At 39.1% G+C, this 20,020-nt stretch overlaps 1 protein-coding gene across 1 annotated transcript in view; it reads left to right on the top strand.

Moving 5' to 3' along the window:
* The window catches only part of LOC149167818 (Transducin family protein / WD-40 repeat family protein), a 310,212-nt gene that overhangs the window by 215,627 nt on the left and 74,565 nt on the right, over positions 1-20,020 (top strand). The window contains exons 16-17 of the mRNA XM_089433175.1: positions 4,961-5,105; positions 5,193-5,285. Coding sequence (XP_089289301.1) covers positions 4,961-5,105; positions 5,193-5,285 — 238 coding nt within the window. The remainder of the gene's footprint in view (positions 1-4,960; positions 5,106-5,192; positions 5,286-20,020) is intronic.

The raw sequence follows: 20,020 nt of genomic DNA on the forward strand, positions 1-20,020 counted from the left end.
CTAGCTGTGAGGTAGTATAGTTGAGGAAGCTCTTTGGAGAGCCATTTGAGCAGGTTCTGGATACGACAATGATATTTTGCGACAACAAGAGTGGGATCCGACTGGCAGAGAATCTCGTGTTCCAGGACAAGTCTAAGCATATTGAGATTATATATCACTACATTTGAGATATGGTGCAGAGAGGAGTCGTAATACTCCACATTTCAATCAATGAGAAAATAACTGATATTCTTACCAAGGCTTTACCGAAAGGGAAGTTCTTGGTCTTGAGAGAGCAAATTGGACTGGTGGATGTTACCCTCTCAGGAAGGGGTCACAGGCTACAGTGGATCGAGAACACTGAGCTATGCTCTTCCTCCCTGTTTGAGCTCCCAAGAAGAGGAATTGAGCTAGAGAGTTCTTGGGTTTAAGGGAACTCTGGACAATAGGTGTGTGTAGTCCTTACCCCTTGCAGTAAGTTGTATCTTTCCTATTGCCACTATAGGGTGTGTGTGATCCTTGTCATTTATGACAAGTAGTATCTGTCCCTATTAGTTTTAGGATATGACACAATATACTCCAGTTTGCATCTATAAGGACCGTAAAACAGATGTGAATACAGTAAAGGTTTTTTTTATTATTATGAACCTGTAATTAATTTCCTGAAATCTTGCAAAATTAACTAACAGAACTGCTGAGGGTACCTACCTGTGCACTTGCGGTCGATGATGCCTCCAGCTACCTTGCTTCGGTTACCAAAAGACCGAATCCACCCAACCAAACTGAGCAGAACCTCGCTACTCAGTCTAGTAAGCTTCTTAGTTGAAGCAGACTGTTCCCTCGTGCCCAAAAATCTCAGAACAATCCGCGCTCTTCCTATGCATAATTTCAGTTTATGATGTCCTTCCTCCTTTAGTTTGCTATTCCTCCATTCTTTTCCTTCCTCCTCGGTCCCTTCTAAAATTCTTCTCAGTGGTTTTTATCTGGTTTCTTGGTGGTGGCTGCTCTTCCACCAGCAGCCCACCGCTTATTCTGGTGACACCCTTCCATGTCACGTATTACATCCTCCATTTCTTTTATGGTCACGTATATATATATATATATATATATATATATATACTCTTTATGATTTAATTAAATTGTATTTCTTTATGTTTCACTAAAATATTTCTTTTAATATAAAGATTATAAGATTATACTAAGTACCCCTTTTAATTAATTTATTATATATATTTTTAATCACTTTATTAATTTATTAATATAATTTTTATTAATAATCTGAAATATATAATTTATATAGCCATCCTTTAGTATTTACCCATTAATCATGATACATTAAGCAATATGGGTGTTGATGGGTGAGTAGAACTTCTATTCGAAGGAGTGTCATGATATTTAATACTTATAGTTAATTTAGTATATAAATACTAGTGTGGTGTATGCGACACATGCATATGTAGCTATCATATGCATGCATTGTATACCTACTATTATTCTTGCGTTCTCTATATTTATAGATAGGTCGTTACAACATCTTACCCACAAGTTGGGCTTGTAGGGATTGCCACCCATCTGGCCAATGGGTGAGAGAAACTAAGACTTGGGTTGTGTTCCTGTTTTTATGTAGGCCAATTTTGATGTAATGCATGTTCAGAATTGTCTAATGCTGCACTTGTTTTGCCACCTGGAAACCTGCTATTCTTGTTGACCAACTTTGACCACCTATATCTTGACAATTCCTTCACTATTTTGAAAAATATCAATGTGGAATGCCATCTCCTCATCGAATTGAGAACTTTTTGAGCAAGTTGACTTTTTGACTTGTGGGGTCACTTGTATTGGGACATTTGAACTACCTCGAGAAACATGAAAAGTTGAATTTGCGAGATTGTCATGTTGAGAACTATTCGAGGGATGTTGCATGAAGGCCAAGGCAACATACAAACTCAATAGACACATAACATGCAAAAGGACATAGGTGCACCTTAATGTGGGTTGGACTAGCCCATACAATGTTGTCAGGTGATCACCCCTACATAAGATAACGTTCTTGTAGACCTTGAGTCTCAAGTAGACTCATCCAAGGCCCTCTAACCCTATACAAGATGAAAGGACTCAGAGATGTATTCAAAGGGACTAGTCATGGTAGACCAAACACAAGGTCTAGGATACGTAATACACTGTCTCACATGGTTGTTACAAGGCTTTAACTAATAACCTTGGGCTTACAACGATGATGAATGCACTGAAAAATTGTGTATGTGCTTCCACTAACATTAGGGATAACAATTACATTTGTGCTAGGGTCATGACAAAGGTGTTAAACAATCAACACCACCAACATTAAAGTACATCTAGGGTTTGGTACTTGGGATTAAATGTTAGTCACATATCCTCATACATGATAGAATCTAATGAAAATACCACAATCCCATTAGTCTTTAAATCTTGAAAATTGTTATGTTTGCTGAATTTTGAATGTGATATGAAATCAATGTTCCATAGGGACGCGCCCCCCAGGGTGGGGTGAACGCACGTCACACTTCCCATGCACTTGGGATGGGGGGACACCTGTGAAACATTTCCCCACATCCCCCTTTTGGGGAGATGCAAGGAAGCTTAGAGGGGAACATTTCCCTAAAAGGGGTGTTTCTAGGCGTCCCCCAACAAATGACCTTGGGCTTACAGTGATGATGAATGCACTGAAAAATTGTGTATGTGCTTCCACTAACATTAGGAATAACAAGCACATTTGTGCTAGGGTCATGACAAAGGAGTTAAACATTCAACACCACCAACATTAAGGTACATCTGGGGCTTGGTACTTGGGATTAAATGTCAGTCACATACCCTCATACATGATAGAATCTAATGAAAATACCACAATCCCATTAGTCTTGAAATCTTGAAAATTGTTATGTTTGCTGAATTTTGAATGTGATATGAAATCAATGTTCCATAGGGATGCGCCCCCAGGGTGGGGTGAATGCACCTCACACTTCCCATGCACTTGGGATGGGGGGACACCTTGGAAACGTTCCCCCACACCCCCGTTTTGGGGAGACGCAAGGAGGCTTAGAGGGGAACATTTCCCTAGTGTGGGGGACGCATTTCCCCAAAAGGGGTGTTTCTAGGCATCCCCCAACAAAAAGGGGGATGCTTAAAAACACCACTTTTTACTTTTAGGGGTGATTGTCCCCCTCAATTTTGTCTAATAACCCTTAAAAAAAAATTAAAACTAAAAAGAAAAATACATATCAAATATCAAAACCTAAAATAATTTGCAATCCCTAACTCACTCATTTGACTTACCAAGCTTAGCTCTACTCGGCTTACCCCGCGACGCTGTCTGACTTAGTAGTTAATTGTTGCCTCTCCTCCCCCATAATGCTCCTTCATTTCTCATTGTCCATTTTTAATTTTCAGTTTCAACTTTTGAGCCTTGACTCTCAATATCAATGACCTCAGACTAATTCTTTGACTCGTAGCTCTTTACTATTTTTGATTTTGAGTTATATCACTACTATTCCAATCTTAAGACTTGAATATCTATTATAGTCTATTTCGCTTAGTTCTAATTAGATTCTAGAATGATTGATGATGAATTTAAATTTTAAATTGATTTAGAATCTAGAATGATGAATATGGATCAATGCATTTCATTATTGACTCTTGTGGTGTCTGGATGAATGATGACTATGGAACAAGGTATTGCATTATTTAATTCAATTATGTATGGATCAATGTATTTATGCTTTTGCTATATATATATATATATATATATATATATATATATATATATACCCGCATCCTTTTGTCCTAAAGTCTTGGTGGAACATATTATGGAATTCTACTTTCTCTATATTAAGTTTGATGAAGTTGGAATCACTGTCAAACATCCTAAAATAATTAATGGTAATGTTAAAAGTTTAGCTTTAAGTAAGAGAAGGATAAAAAGAAAGATAAAGTAAATGTTTGACATTTCCTTTATCTTTCGTTTTTATCCTCCCTTCAAGAATTTAACATTACCATAAGGGAGTATCTAGGGAATGCTCACGGAGTGCCTTAGGAATGCTCATGGAGCATTCAATGAGCACCTTGGGAGCATGCTCCCTGGCCCCAAGAGCATCCCAGGGTACACCACACTCCCAAAAGGATAGGGAGCATCTCAAATTCATCTAGAGCATTCTCCTAGGTATGCACCCTATAATCTCCTGCTTGGAATGTTGTTTTGGGCAGGGGAACACACAAGCATCTTGCAGCTGAGAATGATTTACCACTGCTATGCTTCATAACATGCCTGAAGGAGAATAATTGGTTGTGAGCAATGCAATAAATTTTCTGAAATGTTCTGTGAACCCTGTTATTGATTTGAAGACATATAAGATGCATTTTCATGAGATTGGAAAGGACCAAATATTTTTAACCATTAGTCTTTTTGATATTATCTCTTTATGAGTGATTCCAACAACGTCTATATATTGCTTTTCGTCCAATGTATAACATACCACAATCATATGCACAATAGATAGACTAACGTTGTCTAACTTGTTATTTTTGTTCTGAATATGTGAGCATCAGCATCAGATGAAAAATAAGCTTTCAAGTTGGAATATATTATTCTGCTCAATTTCCCTATATAATAATGTTGTGATCTAGAAAAATACCATCTCAAGCCTTTATTATTATTTGGTTTGCTTGAAGTTTTTCTTCCCCTCTTTTATGTTTCTTTTATTTTTGCAATAGTATTGCCTTATTGATCTATATATCAATTATATATTGTACTTCTCTTTCTATAGTCTGCATAGTGGGTATATTTGTTAATGACATTCTGATTCCTATTTTCATAGATATAAGAATGAAGAGAGGGTAAAGTTTAATTTCATAAGGATTAGTTAAAGTTTGTTATTCTTTTGAGTTACAAGACTATTGAATAACTTTTATGATTGAAATGTTGCAAGTTTTGTCTTCCATGTTTCAGGCTTGTAGCTGTGGGGAGACTTGAAGATGCTGTAACATTGTTACTTTCTACCCCACCTGATAGCCCTTATTTCTATGTTGATGCTCTACGAGCTGTTGCCCTTTCATCTGCTGTCTCTTCAGCCTTGCACGAGCTTGCTGTTAAGGTATATGGTGAAAAGCAGCTCATTTTTTCTGATTTCAATGTTAATGTTGATACTCAGTTGACAGATCTATTCTAATTTTGTTTCTAGGTAGTTGCAGCCAACTTGGTGGGCACTGACAAATCCTTGTCAGGAACACACTTACTTTGTGCTGTTGGCCGTTATCAAGAAGCCTGTTCGCAGGTTATCCTCTACTTACTCTCTTTAGCATCCATGTCTTTCTAGGTGACATTAATTCGATTCACTGTTTTTAAAGTAGAAGAATTCTCCAGCAGTGAAATTTACTTATGTATTTTGAGAGAATCATAGGAATTATGATTGTTTATTTGACTTTATGTGCTTCTATGACAGATGAACCTTCAATACTGATTTATTAGTGCAGGCTGCATATGTGATGGTTGAATAAAAAATCAGTGCCATTTTAGATTGTGTGCTTTCACAAGGCATGGAAATGCAATGCCGTCTTTAGAAGTAGAACAGCTTGTTGGCTGAAACATATTGACTAGAATGTATATACCTATCTCATTATATTTCGTACAGAAAACATAGATAACTAAGAGAAGGGGAAAGTCTTTTGGAATTTCTAGATTTTGAATTATTTCTTTTCAAAGAAATGCATATAGAAGGTATGTCACAAATTTATCCTACAACATATACTTCAGGTCTAATTAATGACTGCTATATTTAACTTGAGTGCTTTCCAAGTGGTTTATGTTGCTTTTTGTGCTTGAATGCCAATGCCTGCTTGTGCACTTTTAGAACATTCCCTTGAAGATGCACTTTCCTGGCACAATTATAACTAATTGTACCGGATGGCTTTGAGATGTGGAGTCCTAGTCTGCTACTAGTTGATTGGGGTTGATTGGAGGGAGTCCCTCTATTATGCACTAGTGTATTATCGATTGGAAATATATTATTTCCCAAATCATTATCTAAGTTGAATTTTGTGCTTTCCCCTCATGCCTTGAGAGTATTGTTAGGCTTGTCTTCTTTTTCATAAGAAACACCATATAGGGGATTTAGTGGCAAGGTGGGAGATATCCCTACCTGGACCTTCATTTTTCAAAGAGGTTTCTACCATGGACCTCCTAAGGCATAGGTGATGTTAGTTTTTAAATGTTTTCTCACTCCTTCAGCCTATCGACACTTAAAGAGTGTGTGCCCCACTTTAGGTACTCATTAGATGCCACTAGCCACCTCCCCTCACCAAAAGGGGAGATCAATAAGGTAATCTTTTAGGGAATTTACTACAGTTAATTTTATTCACTTAGATTAAGATGGCCTTCTACTTTGGGCATTTTTTGTTGTTGATGGATAACAACTCCATCTTAAGCACATTCAACATCATTGTTCATAAGTCCTCAAGATCCGACTTGGCTAAATAAGGATTTGTTCTGACTAGGTATGTATAGTGATTGATCACCACATCTTGCGGGTGGATAAGACATGTCAATTGTGGATCAGATCTTGTGGGGTTGTAGAAGGCGACTTATATTCCCCTTGAGTTTTCTCTTTTTGGTTTCCCACTCTAGTTCGTGCTCCAGGTATCTTTTGATAGATGTTATAGCCTAATCTATCTTGTTTGATATGAAACACAATTGGAGGTTGAACTCTCTCTCTTTCTCTCTCTCTCTCTCTCTCTCTGTTACACCTTGCGCCCTTTTGTCGCCCAAATTGTACACAGAATTGCGACAATGCTCAGAGCATGGGCTGTCACTCTGATTCTTGCCCTCTCCGTTTAAGCTATTTCCGAATGCAGGCTAAGGGGGGTAGTGCCTATGAATGAGATGATGAGAAACGTGTTGGGAACCAACAAGTCCAGGAGATAGAATTGAATGGCCTAGAAACTTGAGTTAAAATTTAGTAGCAAGTGAGATTATTAAGCACAATGTGATTAGATTCCTTAAGATTACGAATGAGAGACCAATGCCTTCAAATTAATTACTTGCACAATATAGATTAATACTCCAAGTTACCGGACGAACAATCGCTGCGGGATGCAAATTCTATCCTTAATGAAGTGCAGGACCTAGAGCTAATGTGTGATGCAGGATCTTGGTTAATTTTAATTAGATGCCTAGTCTAGGTGAATCCTTCCTCGCAATTCTTTTGAAACTAGTCTTGAACGCAAGTTGTAGAGAGAAGCCCAAAGAAAAGAGGCTAAAGCCTCATTAACGATATCTCCGGTGGGGTTCTAACCACCTAAGTGCCTCCATTCCTAAAAGGGACTGCCCACAAGAGAATTGCAAGGTCACCTATGTTAACTAGGAATGAGGGTCTAGACTTCTCAAATTGTGTGAAGAAGGTGGTCCTATCTCTCTTACAACCAAGCTTATGTTTGGAGGCAAATTTTAGAGATCTGCTTCTAACCTAGAATGAAGGTATGAATTATGAGTGATTGCTTAAATGAAATTATAGATATATTAAATGCTCCAACAAGATTAAATCACCTGAGACAAGATGCTCACAATGATATTTCTCCACACAAGATGCCAAGAGCAATTAATGAAGCACTTTAGAGAACACTTTAGAAATTATCCCAATGAAACAAGATTTAGCAATACCAATTACTCAAGAGCTTATTAGAGCTTATTAATGTGTCAATAAGATCTCATTTAAGTCCTCTTATGTTAATGTTACTTAGCAATTAGGCACAAGAACAATTTTAGAGCACTGATGAGAGCAATTTCTTCTTATCACTTAGATCATAAGCCAATGAGACACAATAGATGATCTTAAACACAATAATAACAAGCGCCAATAGAGACAAGCACAAGAAGAGATTGCTAACAGTGATATGCAATGTATGCAACTAGCAATGCAAATGCAATTTACTAACAATGAGAGAAGTTAGTGAAATGACTAGATATCCTTAAGACAAGATGCAAGACATATGCAACCAGTTAACCAATGATAAGATCACTTGAGGAATGCACCAAACTTTTGCAAATCAGATCAGCAAGTTATTAGTATGAAAACAGTCCCAAAATTGACAAGAGAAGCTAGCAAACACAATAATGATTAAGCCTTTAGGTAATGAGTGTTAATCTCTTATGTTCTTAAGCTTGTTTGAGAGTGTTTTTAGGCTTCCTTAAGGTAATTATTGATTGATTATGCCACTGTCCAGATTAGCTTTAGATCTGATATATTATGACAGTTAAGAGAAGAGAGAAAAAGTAAGAGACCAAACCCTTGAGGACAAGTGGCCTTCCTTCAATGGTTAGTTTGACAAGTTTGTGGCACTAGAAAGGCTGTTTTGACTTTGAATAAGCAATGTAAGGTCTCCAAGATCTGCAACCACCAATGCTATTCTGAAAACACAATGAATTTACCCTAAAAAACCCCATGGCTAGGTTTAAAATAACCTCCTAGGCTCGCCACTAGGACAATTGAACAAGTATGGCATGTATAGGCTCAAAAAATTAGACTCTTGGCCTTAGAGCAAGTGTAAACCCTCTTCAAACACCTGCAAAATAAATTGTTAGCTTCAAAACCCCAATCAAAAGGTGATTTGGTCCTCTTAGAGCACATGGCTAGGGTTTGTAGCCCTTTCGTGCTAGCAGCCACTCTAGAAGGCAGCCCTAAGGCTAGCAGCTAGGCCTTAAAAGGCTAGAATGATGGTGAAATGAAATAATAAGCCTTTGAAACCTTGCAAAACCACTAATTAGCCAATAAACTAAAAAAATATACAATGAGAAACCACGACAAACCCTTGCCAAAATAATGTTAGGTCTGCAAAACAAATTGTTAGCCTTTAAAATCATGAGGTTCACCAAGATGTCGGCTCGACGTGGTTGAAATTTCAGCTTCTGAAGCCTCATAGAAAAAAAAATTATAGCGAAAATTCAAAGATGATTTGTTTGAAGCAGCAAAAACCCTAGAATCCAAAGCTCTGATACCAAATGTTATGCAACCAGATCACAAAATAGAAGAAAAGATATATCGATGACTTGAAAATTAGCCTCTTCGAAGGAGCAACCTCTTTTACATCACATAAATGAACAATTCTTGGATGATACAAATGACAAGACCTCCTTTGTATATATAGGACTCTAAGGGTTCACAATATAATCAGAGCCTACATAACGATAATAATGTAACGACACAAAAATAACAATAGTGGGCTTCTATGGGGCACACCAATAACAATATGGGGGCTACATGGGCACAACAATGACAATAAAGGGGTTACAATAACAATAACAATAAGGAGGCTACACTAGTATTATAAGGACCTAACATTTGGAGAGGGTTGTTGTACATCTCACCTCCTTCCCTTGCAAAAAGAAATTGAAGAGCATGTTTCTGTAGGGAACCATATCGAAATTTGAATTTTAAAATAATTTTGAAACCAAACATTTTAGGGAACCTTCCTTCAATTTAATTTTGAATTTGTCTTGAAGACTAAATTAATTTTAGACAATATGCTCTTAAAAAAATCTCCTTTCATGCAACACAATTTCACCTCAAAGTCCTTCAATTTTCTAGCCAATGATGGGCTGCCAAATCATCTCATTTTGGGGACATTGACCATAAAAGGGGGCTTCATTCTTTGATTGAGCATATCTCCTCAACCGTGAGGAGTTACGAGGCATGCCACATATCATTAGAATTGACATGACGAAGGCCATCCAATGAAGGTGATCTTGACCCCAAAAATATCGATTTTAGATGTCATCTTTGTCAACAAAACAAGGGCTTCTTCTGGTGCTGCTTGGGTTGACATCAATGACAACCACATTTCAACACAATTCAACATGTTGAAAATGCATATACGCATGAACAAAATCTAACAAAACAAGTACCCTTGTGGCAATTTACCATCAAATTAAGGAGGGTCTTGTTCTTCCCATCCACTCAACCATTAATTATCATCGTGCATCCAATGGCCTCTCATGATTTCCTTAGGTCCTCCAATCTAGTGTTGATGTCATCTTTTTTTTCTTGAAAGATTGTTCCTTGTGTTGATTTTCTTGTGCTAATTAGACAAGCACAATTTTCTCTAGCTGATAATTACTTCCAATGATATACGATATTACTTTAACACACTCCGGAACATCATTAAGTAATTACACTCCAATGATGTAATTTCCAACCCATAATAGAATCAATAGAAATAATAGTTCTGATAGAAGTGTATCTGGCAACTAGAGCAAATGTCTCTTCTTAGTCCTCTCCCTCATTCTGGGAGAACCCTCTTGCCACAAATCTCTCTTTGTACTTCTCTATGCGGCCATCTACCGCATGCTTGATCTTGTAGATCCACTTGGAAGTCACCACTGATTTGCCCTTAGGTCTTGTCACAATTTCCCACACATCATTCTTCATGATGGATTGATATTCCTCCATCATGGTATCCTTTCAAACTTGCTGACATGCTATCTCCTCATAGTTGGATGGCTTGGAATCAATGATGCGATTCATCAGTGTTGCATATCCTGAGTACTTCTTAGGGCATTTGCTTTGCATGAAAGTGCCACTGGGAATTGCATGCTCCTCTGCATCCTACAATGTACTTTGAAGCCATGCCAACCTCTTCTTGGATTCTGTAACAACGATCCTAAGTGAGTCCACTGGCTCAATGGGCCCTTAATTATCTAAAGGATGTTTCACAGGTACAGAAGGACCTGAGCCCATATCCTTTGGAGCCTCTTGCTCCTCATCATCATGAGAGGCCCTTTAGATCTCCAGTAGGTCGCATACTGTTGGAATGTAACTAGTTTCGGTCATCATAATTGTTGTTGTACTCATTTCAATATGTATTCTATGTAATAAACAAAAGAAGAAAAGAAAAAGTTATTATTATTAGGGCATGGGTTTCATGCTTCTTATTGATGGTCTTCTAGGTAAAAACATGTTCTTCATGCTTCTAGGGTTTGTTAGGTCTTCGAATTTATTGTCATGGGTCAAAGGAGTCAACATCATGTTTAGAAGACCCTTCCAGACAAAATGTAATTGGAAAAAGAATTGATTTTGTGTCTAGAAAGTCCTAGAAACTCCAAAAGTACAACTCGACCTTGGCAACTTCAAGTTGGCCTAAGGAGGGAATTTGACCCTTGGGAAAGGATATATAAAGGAGCAGTTCAACCTCATTTAATACTCACTCACCAAGAAATTTGATCTTAAGGAAAAGGTTTGATCTACAATTGGGAAGTGGGAAGACAAGAAGAGCGAAGGTCTAGAAGAAGAAGAAGGCTTGTTTTTGGGCTATCTCTCTCACACGTGTGAAAGTCTAGGGTTTCTGCAACTAGAAAGGAGGCCGAAATTGCAAATTCGAGTTGCAGTGGGATGAAGTGCATTCTCTTGTTGCTGGAAGGAAGAATAATCCATCTTGATCTCGTTGACCTTGGGAGGAGTTCTCTTGCTTAAGGAAGGTCTCAAAAGGATGCTAGGTTAGGGTTTCTACAATAGCTACAGTGTTGAAGTTGTAGGTCAAAGAAGCAGTATTGAAGCTAGGAGGTCAAAGTTACAGTTTGAAGTTGGTTATTGCTAGATCAAAGAAAGACTTGTTGGAAGGGTTGACTTGGTACTTGGAGAAGGACTTTGTCTAGGATTGGGTCTTTGATTCGTCATTGGAAGTAGATTCTATAAGAAGAGAAGAATTTTCTGGGTTTTCCCCTTGGAGGGTTTTTTCCCTGGATGAGAGCCTAATTTTTGTGTCCTCTATCATTACTGTTTTTGTTCTTGATATTTGTTTGATGAAAAGGTCTAAATAAAGAATACAAGAAGACTAACTAAGTTCACAAGCAAATATTAAGGTAAAGGAAATTTGATTTAATAAGCTGCCACTTTGAATTTTCCAACACATCCTTCCACTCTACTTGATTGTCTACTCCCTCCGAACTAGAAGCTCTTCTAGTCATCTGCCATGGTTCTAGATGTCTATACAATTTATTCCTCTCGAACATAAATCACATTATATCCTAGGTTAAATCTCTCCTCACATTAAAATTTGTATTTTACTCCATTTGAATTAGGCTATAAACCACCCACATAGTGTTTGACTTTGTTAAATTATTCCTTCATAATTTATGGGATTCTTTGCATAAATTTAGGTAGAAGTGAAAAGTAAATATACAATACATTCTTTATATTTTGACAACTAAACATATTTACCGGGTATTACTTCCCACCATAGTTTATGCAATTCTTTGCATAAATTTAGGTAGGAGCGAAAGTAAATATGTTGTATATAAAGATTGTAACAACCCCCAAAATTTAATAGTCCCACCATAATTTATGCTATGGTACCATGTTGATTTTCTAGTGCTAATTAGACAAGCACAATTTTCTGCAACTGCTAATTACTTCCAATGATATATGATATTACTTTAAGACACTCTAGATCATCATTAAGTAATTACACTCAAAAATTCAACTAGTCAAACATTGATTGTCTCATAAATTCAACTCCTTTGAAACTTCAGCCTCTTCCTCAGAGAGATTCCCACATGTGAGAGAAAAATGTGTGTGATGAGTGAGTGAGTAAATGAGAAGTTCAAGTGTCTTTTTATAGTGATATTGGAGTGCACAGGAGGCATGTCTCTTTGCAAATTAAATTAAAATTAAATTTAGTTTTCCTTATTTTAATTTAAAATTTAAATTTTTTTTCCTTAACTTGTGTAGATGGGGAATACCTCCCGTAGCTACCCAAAAATCAACACCTTGCAATTCGTTATATGTAGGGGATTTATAACCCAAGGCAACAACAATGACACTGTCGAATATTGGCAAGAAGAATGGATTGGTCCTTGCAATGCTCAAAGGTGTGTTGCTCCAAAAAAGACATGTCTGCACAATCTTGTATGCTTCCTGCGTCTCCTTTCTTTATCCATTAATTAGATGGAAGGTTGTGCACCATCTCTAGTTCTTGGAACAAAGAAAGATGGGGTTCTCATGGAATATGAACTTATGGAGTGCCTCTCACTACCCATGGTCTTAGATATCCATGTGGTTCTTGAGGGGTCAAGCTACTCCACCAGCCAAAATTTCATGTTTTTGAGCCATTGCTCCTTCCTTCTTTTTATTGTTTTCATTAATAGGTTCATGGGTGTTAATTCTAGATAACAATGGTATGTTCTATGCTTTAGCACAATTTACTTCAATGTTCTTTATCAGCCCAATGACAATTTCCAATTATATTCACTAGCAATCACATTAACTTAAACACATTGATAGTAAATGCAGATAGAACATAAAAACTTGCAAAAGAAAAGCCAAGACAAGAGGACACAAGATGTGGCGGATGCCAGGGAAAAACCTTAATGTGGGGAAACCCTTTGATTAAATCTTCTTATTATTCTTCAATAGTTCAGTAGAGAGAGAGAGTACAAATATCAAATTAACTTGCTCAAAACAGTCTTGTCAAATCAGCAGTCAACAACAGTCAACTGCAACCCTAACCAGAAAGTCAGTGCTGGTCAAAGAAGCTCCAAAATGTCCTCCAAGCAGCTCCATCAACAACAGATTAATTCGGCCTTCCAAGAGGGTCAAAGTCAGCCCAAAACAGTTCTGTGAACCCAGTCAAAGGAGAGAGAAAACTTAGCTGTAAATTCTATAGCCAAATTTGAAGTCAACGCTGAAGTCAACCCTAGTCAAACTGTCCCAAACTCCTCGGACATTGTGCCAATAAATGCAGCCTCCAAAAAATGGATTTATGCCCACAAAAACAAAGTCAACGCTAGTCAAAAGCGCCCTGTTCAACACTGTGCTATTTTCCTGAAATTTTTGGCCAACAAACAAGTTTAGAAATTTGTCCTCCTTTCACTTTCACACATGCGAAGTAGAGAAGGCTACCTCCAAGTTGTACGAACCAATCAAGAGAGGAGAGAGAGGGATATGTGATGAGATGAATGATGTCGAAATGAGGAGGTAGGTCACTCCTATTTATACACTTCGTTGAGGGTGAGGAGACACATCTATTGGGTTTATGAGCCTACATTTGACTGAGGTCGACCTTGACAATTTGTGCATGAGAAAGAATAAATTTAAAATTCCATTTCTGCTTGTCAGAATGAGATTATCTTTATATAAAAATTGGACCTCTTGAAAAGAGGAATCCAATGCAATAATCATCTCCATCATATGAGCTATCCTAAGTTGGAATTTGGCCCTAGTTGCCAATTTTAACACTCCCTCTCAGCTAGGGAGAATTCCACTTGCCAGTCCATCTTTCATCATGCCATCCTGTCATCTTGTACCATCCTTGACATTATTGCCCTGCTCTGCTCTGTTGAACCATGAAGAAATAACGAAGAAGTGATCGAGAGTGAGTCATAAGATCATACCATTCTCCACTAACAAAAGTCAGTCCTTGATCCCAGATCAAGTTGTTGAACATCATGCATCCTAGTCAGAGGGAGTACGACAATAAACCATGCATCCATCGGTAGTGCTATGGTCCTAACCATCTTTTCCCAACTCATTGGCCAGATGAGATGTACTTCCCATGAGTCTCGGACTCTATGGGTAGGATGTGTGCTGTGGCATCGACAGGAGAAGGTGAACCACTTATTTGCTCATATGCCATAGGAGAAGGTGAAGCACTCATCCTATGGATATGCTAATTGTAGGGTAATGTGAGCCACTCACCCTACATACATGTGTTTGGGTAGGGGAAGGTTAACAACTCACCAGACGCACATATCAACCATCTTGGGGTATCATAGGGGAAGGTGAACCACTCATCCTGTATCTGGCACACCACTAGGGGAAGGTGAACCATTCACCCTATGGTCGCTCATAGCTCCAAGAAGTTCCCCAAGCCCCTAGGAGCTCCCAGACCTCAATATTCAACTCATACGGGATCCTCATAGGGGGGTCGTTCCACGACTCCTAGTCTCTCTCGGAAGGTTAAGAATTTGACCTTCCCTAAAGGCTTCGTGAGAATGTCTGCGACCTGTTCATCTGTTCTAATGTGGTGGAGCCTTATTGCTCCTCGTTGTACCATATCCTGGATAAATGGTACTTGATATCAATGTGCTTGGAGCAGTTGTGGAACACAGGATTTTCTGATAGGTGAATCCCACTCTGGTTGTCGCAGAAGATCACAATGGTATCCAACACATGCTCAAATAGCTCATTGAAGAGCTTCCTCAACCAAACAGCTTCACAACAGGCCATACTCATAGCAATGTATTTAGCCTCGACGATGGTTAAAGCAATTGATTTTTGCTTCGTGCTCATCGATGATATTGAAGAAGACCCCAAAGAGAAGCAACACCCAGACGTGCTTTTACGATCCACTACACTGCCAGCCCAGTCAAAATTTGAATATCCATGTAGTCTCAAGTTCTCAACAGTGTATCTTAGTCCATAGTGGATTGTGCCCTAGAGATATCTCAAGAGATTCTTGGCAGAAATCCAATGAATGTGACGAGGCTCAACCATAAATTGACTCAATGTGTTCACAACGAAGCATATGTTAGGACGAGAGTTGACCAAGAACATCGGGTTCCCCACAAGTTGACGATACTCGGAAGGGTTCGCTAATCCAGGCCCAACAACACTTCCACATAGCCTTTTAAAGTTGAGTTCCATCGAAGTAGTCATAGACTTGTAATCCACCATCCCACATATTTCAAGTAGCTTCACAATGTATTTTCCTCGAGAAAGGAAAATCTCACCTGGCTTTTGCTAAACCTCCTGCCCTAGGAAGTAGTGCATCAGTCCTAGGTCCTTCATCTCGAATTCAGAAGCGAACTCCCTCTTGCATTGATGAATGAGAGGTTCATCACTTGTCAGAAAGAGATCATCCACATAAAGGACCAGAATGAGAGGCTTGTCCTTTTCAACCTTGAAGTATAGGTTTGGGTCAACATCGCTCTTTGTAAATCCCAACTCTATAAGATAGCTGTCAATCCTCTCATGCCAAGCCCTAGGGGCTTGTTTCAACCCATAGAGGGCTTTCTTCAACCAGTGTACATGTGTCTCATGATCTTGAACTTCGAACCCCTCGGGTTGTTGCAGATAGACTTCCTCTCTAAGCGAGCCATGCAAGAAGGCAATTTTGACATCCATCTGGTGTAGGCTCCATCCTTGCAAAGCGAGAAGGGCTATGATCAAACGAATGGTGGTATATTGGGAAATTGGTGCAAATATCTCATCATAGTCTACTCCTTCCTTTTGAGAGAAGCCTCAAGCAACAAATTTGGCCTTGAACTTTTCAGCACTCCCATCAACTCCATGTTTGATCTTGTAGAGCCATTTTGAAGTGACCACTGACTTGTCCTTGGGTCTAGAATCCACATCCCAGACATCATTCTTCATGATCGACTCAGATTCCTTATTCACCGCATCCTTCAAAACTTGGTGTTTCACGACTTCTTCAAATGTATAAGGCTCAGATTGTACAATGGCACTCATGGCAGCTAAGTACCCTTGGTACTTGTTCGACTTCTTGCTTTCACAAAATGTCCCCCTCGGTGCAATATGGTTCTCAGCATCTTCAAGAGTATCTTTGAGCCACAAAGGTCTTTTTCTTGAAGGAGAGGGCTCACTAGAAGGTGGATCAATGGGATACATCAGACCTTCCATATCGGACATCAGTTCATTAGACGGAGGCTCATTGTGCTTTTTTGCATCAGCATCATCATTGTCCTTCCTAGGGATAGGAAGTTCTTGGACTTTCCTAAGAGGAGAATCTTCATCGAAAGTGACATCATGACTTAATTCAACTTCTCTTTGACTAGGCACATAGATTCTATATGCTTTCGAAGTTTCACCATAGCCGACAAACGTTCCTTTCTTCCCAGATGTGTCTAGTTTGTTTCTTTTCTCTTTCCGCACATGAAAATATACAGGACAACCAAAAATTCTAAAATGAGAAACATCAGGTTTCTTACCGGTGAAAACTTCTTCAGGTTTCTTGAAGTCCAAAGCTTGATGTGGGCATCTGTTTTGAACATACACAGTGGTGTTGGCAGCTTCTCCCCATAAGAACTTTGGTAGACCTTGATCATGAAGCATGGCACGAGTGGCTTCAATGATAATATGATTCTTCCTTTCAGCAACACCATTTTGTTCAGAATTATATGCAGTGGTGGTCTCCCTCTTAATGCCAACTTCTCTACAATAGTCTTTGAATTCATTTGACTCATATTCAGTCCCATTATCGGTCCTCAATATTTTGATCTTCTTCCTTGTTTGATTCTCGACCAAGGCTTTGCAACCATTTGAACACTTCATCCTTTTTCTTTAAGAAATAGATCCATGTTTTGCGAGAAAATTCATCCACAAAAATAGCATAGTACAAATATCCACCCAAAGATGTCATGGGCAACATACCTGATAGGTCAGAATGGACCATTTGAAGAATATTGGTAGTTTGAGTTTCACTCGAGGGCAATGGTCCCCTCGTATGTTTTCCAGCTTCACATCCCTGACAAACACCTTCATGATCTAAGTTGAATTCGGGCATACCTGCGGCCATCTTCCTTACATCAGGTAAGGCTTTGAAATGAAGGCGAGCAAATGTCCGGTGCCATAATTCGGATTGAAGAGAAGTATCACAAGTCAATGCGACCAACGAACTTCCTCCAACCTGATAGAGACCTTCAACCCTGAATCCAAGCGTGAATGCATCTCTTGGGTTCCTTTGCCAAACAAAACCTTCCCATCAATAGATATCACCTTGAAACCTTTATTTTCCATCATTGAAATAGAGACCATGTTCTTTTTCAGATCAGGTACATACAACACTTCTTGTAAATGAAGAGTTTGACCTTGATTTAAGTGGAGAGTAACAATCCCAATTCCTTTCACGGGATAAGTGGCATTATCCCCAAGTATAATCTCCATATTCGTCTTCTTTTCAATCAAGTTAGAGAGAGCTTCTTTGTACCTAGTGAAGTGCCTTGAGGCACCACTATCAATCAACCAATGATCCAATGTATCCAAAGGAGAGGCAGTGGTGAGGGCATAAATAAGATAAAAGCCTTTCTGCTTTACAGCATTAACTTCTTCATACTTGGAGTTTCTCGACTTCTTGGGAGGATGACCATTTCCATTTCGAGTAGCGAGATCATTCCTCTTTCCTTTGTTGTGGAACCTGTTGTTCCTTTGATTGCCATTGCCTTTGTAGTTGTTGTTATTGTTGTCATCATCTCTTGGAATATCCTTCTTGTGAGGACACTCTAGCGAAGTGGCCAAACCTGATAGAATTGAAGCATCTTCCTTTCCTCTCTTCATTGAAACCCGACTTGAACCCTTGAATTTTTCTTCTTGGACCCGCATTGTTCTTCCTCTTAGTATGAGCAGGGAAGGCGGTAGGATTGTTTCCATTTGAGGGTTTGTCTCTTTCCATCATCCTTATTTCTTCTTGAGTGCATTTGGCCAATAATTCATCAAATCTCGAAATCCTGTCATTATTGAGGATGGTGGTGATGAACACATCCCATTCTCTTGTAAGGCCTCCAAGAGCAATAAGAGTAAGCTATATTGTTCCAAACTTAAACAAACAGTGATATACAAAAGAAAATATGATTCATACACAAAAAATTAAACGATCAACAAATACTCAATACACATCAGAAATGAGAACCAACTGAGCCATTTTATTCATGGAATGGAGCAAGTACAATAATGTGCAAAATGCACCTGGGCTTGCCTCAAGGGCAAGCTTGACAGAAAGCAGACGTCAAACAGTGATCACAATATTGGAAAGTAATTGCTCTTCTATTGCTCTACGGTGTCTCCTAGTAACTACAATTGCTGGCTGAAAAGGGACTGCAAGAAACCCCGCCTCTGGTGCTCAAAAAATGATGAAACTTCAACTGCAAGAAACTTGGTCAAAACCCAAAAAAGCCCAGAAAGGGTTTGGCCTAAATCCAACCTCCCAAATTTGACCTCCTCTATGGCCCACGCCCTCCAAACAACTCCAGAAATACGACCTGAAAGGAATGGCCACAAAGTCCTCCTCCACGCTCTGAAAGGGAAGCAAACACCACTCCAAATATCTCCTCTAATCTCCACGACAAAGTTCAGCCTCAAGGATTGATACTCTACCCACTAAGTGAGCTCCCAAATACTGCCTCCACACTGGCCCATGTAGTGTGAAAGTCACATTGATAAGAAAGAAGCTCGGTCAACTCCCAAACTTCCCCAAATGCTGACAATCTTCCCTAGCCTCTTCTCTAGAAAATCTCATATCCAAACTCCACTGCTAAGAATCACCAACAAACTTGGCCTTCTCTCCACTGCGTCTTCCAGTAATACGCACCACTTGGAAGCGAATGCTACTGATGGAATTCACAATGTGATCCTCCTCCCGAAGAAATGAAGAAAACCTTCCTAGGGTGGGCACTCAAAGTCCCCCGAAGAAAGGATGAACTCTTCACTTGAAGAACTCGTGCTAAACAGCTAGTGACTCGGCTAAGCAGCTCGAGCAACCAAAGAGAAATCGATATACTCCAATGATGAATGAGAAGAGGAGAGTTGCCTTCCTTATATAGATTTCGTGGAGCTGTTTTCTCTCCATTTCGTCCTCCATCGTGGGCCCTCACATAACCACCATCATGCAAAAGTTAACCCCCTCCATGCAAATCGAACTAGGGAGTGCATAATTCCCTAGTGAGGGTGGCCCCCATGTGTAACTTAGCTACAAGACAAACAACTTCTCCTAGGTCTAATATCCCAATAAAATCGAATGGGGTATACTAACTCCAAAATTGGCCCTATAATACAAAAATTAATCTTGTTCCAAAATAATTTAGGAAGGCACATGACAGTCCAACCCTCCCAAATGTTGCTTGTCCCCAAGCAACTTCAATGCCGAACGCTTAAGAATGTGCTCTCCCTCCCAGGTGGCATCCTGATCCAGTAGATTCTTCCAACACACCAAATACTCTCTGATGATCCTGCTTCTGAGCTTCCTCTCCCTGGTCTCCAAGATGGCCTCTGGCTCGAGGATCAAATGCCTC

This window comes from Pinus tabuliformis, chromosome 5_1 (genome assembly GCF_031772625.1).
Source record: "Pinus tabuliformis cultivar Carrire ecotype Pingquan chromosome 5_1, CPIR1, whole genome shotgun sequence".
NCBI lineage: Eukaryota > Viridiplantae > Streptophyta > Pinopsida > Pinales > Pinaceae > Pinus > Pinus tabuliformis.